Here is a 9007-nt window from a genome sequence, read left to right as displayed (position 1 = left end):
TACCTATGTGTCCTTATTCCATTACCTCCCAACTCCCCCATTCATGCCCTTACCCCCCCGCCCCCGTTGTCTGTGTCCATTGGTTAGGCTTATATGCATGTATACAAGTCCTTTGGTTGATCTCTCCCCCTTACCCCCACCGTCCCCTACCTTCCCTGAGGTTTGATGTTCTGATCGATGTTTCTCTGTCTCTGGATCTGTTTTTGTTCATCAGTTTATGTTGTTCATTATATTCCATAAATGAGTGAGATCATGTGATATTTATCTTTCTCTGCCTAGCTTATTACACTTAGCATAATGCTCTCCAGCTCCATCCATGCTGTTGCAAATGGTAAGAACTCATTCTTTTTTACCGCAGCATAGTATTCCATTGTGTAGATGTACCACAGTTTTTTAATCCATTCATCTGCTGATGGGCACTTAGGCTGTTTCCAAATCTTAGCTATGGTGAATTGTGCTGCTATGAACATAGGGGTGCATATATCCTTTCTGATTCATGTTTCTAGTTTCTTGGGATATATTCCTAGAAGTGGGATCACTGGGTCAAATGGGAGTTCCATTTTTAGTTTTTTTGAGGAAACTCCATACTGTTCTCCACAGTGGCTGCACCAGTCTGCATTCCCATCAGCAGTGGCTCTTAATTTTACTTTTTCATAACTGGTTTGGCTCCCAACCTCCACTGGCATACGTGGTCCCTGCTCCTACCGGCTGCACCCCTTGGTGTATCATTCACTCACTGGGGTGGACACCCAGGCTGCCTCCAGCTCCCATCCCATCAATCCTGCTGCAGTGAACATCCTCAGGCTCGCCCCTACATGGTCCCAAGTGAGATTTCTTTGGTAAGTCAGTCAGGAGCTGAATTACTGGAAAATACTAATGTGCAACACAGTTAACCCTTGAACAATGTGGGGCTTAGGGGTGTCAACCCCCTTATTCCTTAAATTGAAAATCCATGTATAACTTTTGACTTCCCTGAAACTTAACTTGTCCCTTGGTATATATAGGGAATTGGTTCCAGGACCCCCAGAAAATACCAAAATCCACAGATGCTCAACTTCCCTGTGTAAAAAGACTTAGCTCTCTATATCCTCAGACTCTCAACGGGGTATCGAAAGCAGTACAGCTATTTATGAGAAAAAGTCCACATATGAGGGAACCCATGCAGTTCAAACCCGTGTTGTTCAAGGGTCAGCTTAGTGATGGAAGTTGCCTATCTATGACTACTAATGAGTGTGAGCACCTGTGTACTCTTGTTGGCATTTTGGGGTTTTTCTTCCGTAAGTTACCTGTTTATATCCTTTGACCATTTTCTACTAGGATTATTCTTTTCTTGTTAAAAAAATCTTATCAGGTGTTATACTTTGCAAATATTTCCCCCCATTCTGAACCTATTATATTTGCTCATGTCCTTCCTTGAACAAATTTTGATATAACCAAATTCATTTTCTTCATAATTTGTTCCTTTTACGTTTTATCGAAGAAGTCCTGGCTGGTGTGACTCAGTTGCTTGGATGCCATCCTGTGCACTTCCTGATCATGGCACATGCTCAGGTTGTGGGTTCGATTCCTGGTTGGGGTACCAACAGTGGCAGGCAACTGATTGATGTCTCTCTCTCACATCAGTGTTTCTCTCTCTCCCTCTCCCCTCTCTCTAAAAAAAAAAAAAAAAAATTAAATCCTTCTCTGCCTCTAGGCCATTGAATATTTTCCTTTATCAACTTTATAGTCTACCAGCAGGAGTAAAGGAGCACAATTTTATAGTAATAGAATTTTTAGCTAGACACAATAGACTACATTTCCCAACCTCATTGCTGAGTGTGGTCACCTGACTAGGCTCTGGCCACTGAGGCCCTGGTGCAACCACAGGGGTCCTTCCTTCAAGGCAAGTGGTCTGGCTCCCTTCTGGTGGTGGCAGCGCACTTGGACCAGGGGCAGAGCCACAGTCCCAGTGTGGAGGAACGTGAGATAGGAGGTTAGGATCCTGCTGAATGGGCAGGGCTGCATCTCACACTCCTTGGCCAATCACAGGTTTCAGTGGCTCTCAAACTTGAGAAGGCCTCAGAATGCCCTGGCAGGTTTGTTATGTGTAGTACAGAGAGCCAGGTCCCACACGGTGTGATTAGCCTGGGGCGAGTGGGACCCAAAAACTTGCATTCCCATTAAGTTCCCAGGGATGCTGCCAGTCCAGAACCACCACACTTTGAGAACCATGGGTCTGACTTGTTTAAGTCTAACCTTCACATGTCCTTGGCTCCCTCTCCTGGACCTTTGCTGTGGCTAAGTTAACACTCCTGTGGAGTGCCATGTCTGCACAGCAACATCTGGACAGAGTGAGACCCTGTGCCACATCCCAGCGGAGCAGATGACTCTGCTGCTCCACCACACCGGCCCTCCCGAGTGCCTCCTTGTCCACGGAGGTTGGAGGCCTGAACTGCCTTGCACGACTCCCTTGCCAGCTGGAATCAGTAAGGTCCTGCGAATAGGAGGCTTCCAGTGGGAGCAGAGGGTGGGAAGCTGGACAGCCATTCTGCTCAGGGCAGCAGGGACACAAGTGGACTTTAGTAGAGCCACTGACCCCTTTCGTCCCTCTAGCCCCACAGTGGAGGCTCCTGCCTTTAGTGACTACGGTTCCTGGCCCTCCGTGGCTCCTCTAGCTTCCCCAGTGCTTTGGTAATCGACCCCCTGTATTAAACCCTGTTTGAAACTAGAGGAGTTTCTTACGATTCCACAGGAACGCCTCCAGCACGGGCATCAGCAGCTGCGGGAGGAAGGGGGCTGGAGGAGGGCCTCCCCAAAGCCATTCTTTAAAATTGCAGTTATGTGACTGAAGACACAGTAAGGGCAGAGTTGCTGTGGGCTCCTCCTCCACAACCTAAGGGGCAAATGTCATCGCTAAGTCTCAGTGGGCATCTCCACCAACAGTGGCACCTCCAGGCACTCAGTGCGGCTGCAATGCTTTCTTCACCACCCTTATCTGTTTTGGGGATTATGGGTATTCCAGGCTCCTAAAAGATAGCCTCAGACAGCTATCCTCTTTTCCTGTTTTCTGGAACAATGTGTACAAGGTAGGAATTACCTGATCCTTCAAAGTCTGGCACAGCTCATTTGTACAGGTATTTAAGCTCAAAGCATTAAAAAAAAAAAAAAAAAAAGGTGTGTGTCAGGGGTTATTTTGGTCTTTTTGATTATTTCTCCTTATGCCAATTTTGGCATATTTTTTCCAGACACATTCACATACAGCAATTACTGCTCCTGCTGGGCTGTTTAAATCTGATTATTTATCTAGATTCTAGACCATGCATGGACTCGGCCAGGCTGTCACAGAAACAGCACCCCAATTCTTGGGGGAGGTCAGGGCCAGTGGAGAGGGGTGCTGTGGAGATAGTCACGTGGCAGTGGAGGAGATAGTCACGTGGTAGTATGGACCAAGCTGGAATCTCTCCATCCTCACAACACACTTCCACCCACAAACCAGCCTGGGGTTGCTGGTGCCAGTGATACCGGAGGGCTATGGAAAGAGGGGCTCTCTCCCGTGTTCCCAGTTGCCCCCAGGAAGCTGCTCCTGCCCAACACCTCTCAGCATGCTGGGGAGGACACACACAAAGCCCTGGAGTGCTCAGTGTCCAGAACGCTGCACTGTCACTCGATAACAGCTGGACTCCTTCTCCCCTTGTTGGGACCTAGGCCCAGGCCCGAATCGGCCTGGAGGGAAGGGCTTGACTGATGGAGTCTCTGGGAAGCTGGCAGCCCTGGTCCATTCGTCTTAGCCAAGCCCCAAAGCCCATCTGCACATGTACTAGCATCAACTCAGCACAGATTAATCCCTACCCAATGAACATGTTCAAGACAACCTTTGAAACAAGTTGCCAGAAATGGCAGATTTGGTACACTGGTCATCATGGCACATGGACTTGTAAACTGACTCCTTCCAGGCTTGGAGGAAGGGGGTGGGCTGTGTCAATTTGCCCCGTGAGCAGGAGCTTTACTGGCTGCTCTTTGACCTGGAACTCCCCACTCGCCCACAGACATAGCCCTTGCCCTAAGCTGGGCTGGAATCCTGGGTTAGGCAGGCCCGCCCACTCCTGACCCTAGAGTACCTCCGCCTGGACAGTGTGGGCAGGCAGGGGCCTCTACACACTCCACAAACACACACACAAATCAAGAAAATGTTTTAATTGTAAAACTAACTTGAGGGAGGGAAGGTGGGGCTGCGCTGAGGGGACAGGAACCTGATTCTTCAAGCAGTGGTTCTGTCCCCCATGCCCCCCACAGGACAGGGACCATCTGTCCCCCGCTGGGAGCAGGGACTAGAGTGTTATAAAACGACAATATAAATAGACTTCTAGGAAAGAAGAGGCTGTCCAGGTGCAGTAGTCATTTTCTGCAGAGGCTGGGGGTGCGGGGGGAAGCCCTGACCTGTCTCCCCATCCAACCACAGAAAGGAGATGTAGGGCTAAGGGAGAAGGCCACTCTTCAGACATTCATGATCGACCCCCGCCATGGCTCAGGGGGAGAGGGGGTTGTATGTGAGACAAGGTCAGAGACACCTACTCGCAGTCTGGAGGACAGAGGAGCTGAACCTTCTGCTGTGTGCACACCCATGTACACACACACACACACACGCACGCACGCACGCACGCACGCACACACACACACCTCTTTCGTAGTGTTCTTTCCACCACTAGCAGCCCCCGCTGCAGAGTTCCAGTGATGGGAAGCTGCCTGTCCTTCTTGGGGACAGGGAAACACAGGGAGGGCCTGTCCTGTAGGGTGGAGGATCTGGGAGCCTCACTTGCTCCCACAAATCCCATATTTTGAGTCACAAAATCAAAACTGGAGTTCAGTAGTAGGGTCCCACACACTGCCCCAGTAACGAAGGCAGTGCCACATGGAGTGTCTCCCAGGCCAGGAGGAGCAGGGGCCGGCCCCCTACTGGCCTTCGGCAAGGCAGGGGTAACCCAAGGGGCTCTTTGGTTCAGGGACAAGGCACCAAGTCTCATCTGGTGCGGTTGTGGCGCATGAGGGGCACGATGCTGGCGGGCGGGCCCGCTTTGGCCAAGAACGGGTGCTTCAGCAGCTCAGCTGCCGTGGCCCGCTGTGCTGGGTCACGCACCAGCAGGCGGTCCAGGAAGCCCTTCAGGGACGGTGACACCTGTGGGGGAGGCAGGGCAGGGTCTGAGTGCCAGCTCCACTGCTCACTCGCTGTGGGGGCCTCAGTCGCCTCTTCTCTGTCAATGGCTGACATCTATTGCCCAGGTCGGGAGGAAAGAGGTGCCCTGTGTCTAGAACTTGACCCCATGGACTCCTTTCCTCCCTATTTTCAAAGTTTGGTGAGCAGCTGGCAGCAGCGGGGCCCTGGAGGCACCCCTTCTCCCCAGATAGCTCTACCTGGAAGGCCCCTCTCGGGGGCCTGACCATGCTGTGTGCCTTCAGTCAGGCCAGCGTGAGCACCTCTGTGGGATGAGGAGGGCAATGAGCCCAGCACCCAGTAAATGCCATCCCAGGAGATATCAATGCCCCAATCCTGGCCACACCAGCCACCAATGCTCTGCTTGCATGTGAGGCCGGGTGGTACCTAGCCACCCCACAGGCTTGTGTATCTTCCTCACACTACCTGCCTGCCGGCAGGGCCCACCTTGTGCAGGTTCTTCAGTCGGGGCGGCAGGTTGTCCCGAATCATCTTCATGGCTTTGAGGGGTGGCTCATTGAAGTAGGGGGGCTCCCCGTCCACCATCTCAATCACCATCACCCCCAGCGACCAGATGTCCACCTGCAGCGCAGGAAGGGATGGCAGGGCTTGTGCTGGGTGGGCCAGGACTTGGGGGAAGCCCGGGGAGGGACGGCACCCAGTTCTACCTTTGCCTCTCTGCAACCTGAGCCCCAGACCCGGAACCCCTGCTCTGACATGCAGCCTGCCAAACGCACGCACTCTTCACCCAGGGAACCCCCTGAAGGATTCTGCCCATCTAGCCTGTCCCTTTCTTTTTACTAAGCACAACTGGTTTCCTCTGGTGGACCCCCACCCTTCCTCATACTTAGCTGGGGGCAGGTGGGGGGAAGGGGAGGCAAGGGCATGACCAGGTTGGTTGGGACACAGTAACTGGGTCAGGAATGGGCACTGAACCAATCAGAGTCGACCCTGAGACTATAAGCCAAATATCCTATGGTGTTCATAGGAGGGAGACATGTCCCAGTTGTTGGGGTCATCTCTGCTGTCACAAGGGGAGCACCTCACTGAGTGAACACTGCAGAGAAAATCAGGGCCTGAAGGGAGGGAGCATGTAGATGGCTAGGCCTGAAGCCTGTCACAATTTTGGGGACCCTTAGCTTCCAGGTTTTGCGAAATCCATTTGAGCAGGGTTTGTCACTCACAGGCTGTCCTGATTGAGATGTCCCCTCAGAATCTCATACCAGTCTCCCCTCCCAGTGTGACCCCACTCCAGCCTGAGGGCCCCCAAGATGTGCTTCTCAGGATGTCTGTCCCAGGGCCAGGCACTGGGTCAGGCCTTGCTGACTGACTGTGGAGGAACCCTCAGGGCCTTGGGCAGCTCACAGCCTCAGGGCCAGACAGGTGATGGCAGTGATGCAGGTCAGTGTACCTAATAGGAACGGGTGGGGGCTACGACCAAGACGAAGTGCCGCCCTTCCTACAGCAGAGCAGCCTACCGTGCTGCCAACTGTTGCCATGTGGGAATTTGGCCTCCCAGTAAATGCCATAACATCTCCGTTGGCCAAACATCTCCGTTTTCTGATGGAGAATGGAAATTCGGACTTCTATGAGAGACTTATCTTTTTCAAATGCTTGCAAAAGCATCTTCAGGCCAACCAGCCAGGAGCCAGCCACTTTGTGGCCTCTGCACCAGCTGTCAATCAAAGCCGTGACCACTTCTGCTCAGCATTCTGTTCTCACTGCCAAGCACTGGGTCTGGCTCAGAACTAGTACCCAATCAAGAATGAATGAGTGAATGAATGAATGAATGCCTAACTCTTCTCCCAAAATCATCCTGGAGACCCATTCCCCAGACTGAGACCTACTTTACCCCATCACTCTGGCTGTTCTGAACCCCACCACTCATGCTGTTCACAGCATGAACTGGTGCTGACAGCTGAATAACTAGCCCCCTCTGGCTTACCTCTGGCCCGTAGGGAAGGCGGGAGATGAGCTCTGGGGCCATCCAGTAGGGCGTGCCAACCAATGACTTCCTCCGTGGCACCTCCTTGCTCACCTGGGCACAGAACCCGAAGTCTGACAGCTTTACCTGGGGCAGGGCGCAGGCAGCGAGGTCAGAGGTGCTGGCATGGGGAGGGTCAGCAAAGGCATCCCCCTATTTAATTCCTTGGCCTCCGACATGCTGGATCTCCACCTCTGGCAGGAAGCCCTTAGGTATGTCACTGCCTCCACATCACACCATCTGACTTCCAGACAGAGTGTGCCCTGGGGCTGTTGGGGGAAGTGGCCTGAGTCGTACGGGTACCCAGGCTGATGCCGGGGCTGAGACCAGAGCTGGATCCAAAGCTCACGCCCTGGGCCTCTGCTTCCCTGGAGTGTGAGGACACTTGGCCTGCCTCTGCGACAACCAGGTCCGCAGAACCAAGGATGCACACCTCCTTTGGAGCTGCAGGCCCCTTCCAGACTCTTGAAGATGTGTGTCTCTCAACCCCAGAAAGCCTGCCCAGAGTGTGTGCAAGTTTAGGTGGCTCACACATGTCCCTAAAACACTTCTGTAGACACACGTGTCTTTAGGGGTCCACAGACCCTAGATTGAGACTCCCAGTGAAAATTAGCTCCACACGGCCACTTCTGTTGTCTGGATTAACTTTCCTGGGGAAGAGAGGTCGAATCTCTAAGAACTGGGTGATAGTCAAGGGCCCCCCACTGAAAGTCCACTCTTGGAGTGTAAATGCAGGTTCTGGGCACTCTGTGGCTCATCCATAGACCCGATTCAGAACTTCATTCAGTCTAGAAGACTGAATGGGGGTCCACGGCCCACTCAGGTGCTCGGTCTCAGGGGTGGGAGAAGTACATGGCCGAACTGTGGCAGCCCCCCAAATGTGTTCTTCCCTTTATGAGCCTAGGGCAAGAGTACAGGTGCAGTGTCCTGTGCTGATGGTGGAGCCCCGCCAGCATGAGCCCCAATGACCTGACTCTGGACTGCTGCACAAGGAACAAGCTGACTGCTCCTCAAGACGCTGCACCGAGAGCCAGAGCCTATCCTGATGGCAGAGGGGAGCTGGGGAGGGGCAGTGGAAGCCCAAGCCACCCGAATCCTCACCCTGCCGTCATGGGTCAGCAGGATGGAGTCACTCTTGATGTCCCGGTGGATAACGCCCTGGGCATGGAGCACAGACAAGGCCTGCAGCACGGCGAGGCACACTGAGGCAATCTGCTCCTCGTTCATCCTGTGTGGGAGGAGTAAGCAAGTGGGGCAAACAGGGTCTGAGAGGGATCCAGTCCAGCCTGGGTGTCTGAGGGGGATATAGCCCTGTTGGCTCTGCCACCCCAAGGGGTCTGGAGGGGACTTCGTCCTGTCACGGGAGAGGTCTGGGGGGAATCTAGTGCCACCTGAGAGAGCCTGGGGAGACAGCGGGCTGGGTGCCGGCCAGGGTTGTGCTGCCTGGCAGTACCTGGTGTGGGTGACGATGTCAGTGAGGGCACCGCCCTCCAGGAACTCCATCACCACCCAGAGCTCATCGCCCACCAGGTAGCTGTTGTACATCTCCACCACATTCTCGTGCTGATAGTCGCGCATGATCACAACCTGGCAAGGGAGGCTGGGTCAGCATGGTAGGGGGAGGGCCGCCAGCCATCAGCCGCCCTCCTACCTCACTCTTGGGCCAGGGTTTGGGTTCTGCCACACTGCAGGCCCAGTTCCACCTGTCACTCTTGCTAATCGGGATCACCCTGGACTGCCTTCCCCACTGCCAAAGTCAACAGACCACAAAGGCAGCTTAGGTCTGAAGCCTGCATTCTGAGGGTGCTCTCTTCTCCATGCAAACACACTTTTCT

The 9007-nt window shown here is 53.4% G+C and overlaps 1 protein-coding gene across 10 annotated transcripts in view; it reads right to left on the bottom strand.

The window, feature by feature from the left end:
• Positions 1–4159: 4159 nt before the first annotated feature.
• Positions 4160–9007, bottom strand: part of PAK4 (p21 (RAC1) activated kinase 4) — a 50658-nt gene continuing 45810 nt past the window's right edge. For all 10 annotated transcript variants that reach the window (XM_080644457.1, XM_080644454.1, XM_080644463.1 and 7 more), the window contains 5 exons: positions 8626–8759; positions 8274–8400; positions 7134–7259; positions 5636–5770; positions 4160–5152 (listed from right to left, as the gene is read on the bottom strand). In XM_080644457.1, the coding sequence (XP_080500583.1) occupies positions 4997–5152; positions 5636–5770; positions 7134–7259; positions 8274–8400; positions 8626–8759 (678 nt within the window). In that variant the 3' untranslated portion in view covers positions 4160–4996. The remainder of the gene's footprint in view (positions 5153–5635; positions 5771–7133; positions 7260–8273; positions 8401–8625; positions 8760–9007) is intronic.

This window comes from Plecotus auritus (assembly GCF_963455305.1).
Source record: "Plecotus auritus genome assembly, chromosome: 10".
Lineage (NCBI taxonomy): Eukaryota > Metazoa > Chordata > Mammalia > Chiroptera > Vespertilionidae > Plecotus > Plecotus auritus.
Note: the sequence above shows the minus strand (reverse complement) of the source record. Positions and strands in the feature narration are given on the sequence as shown.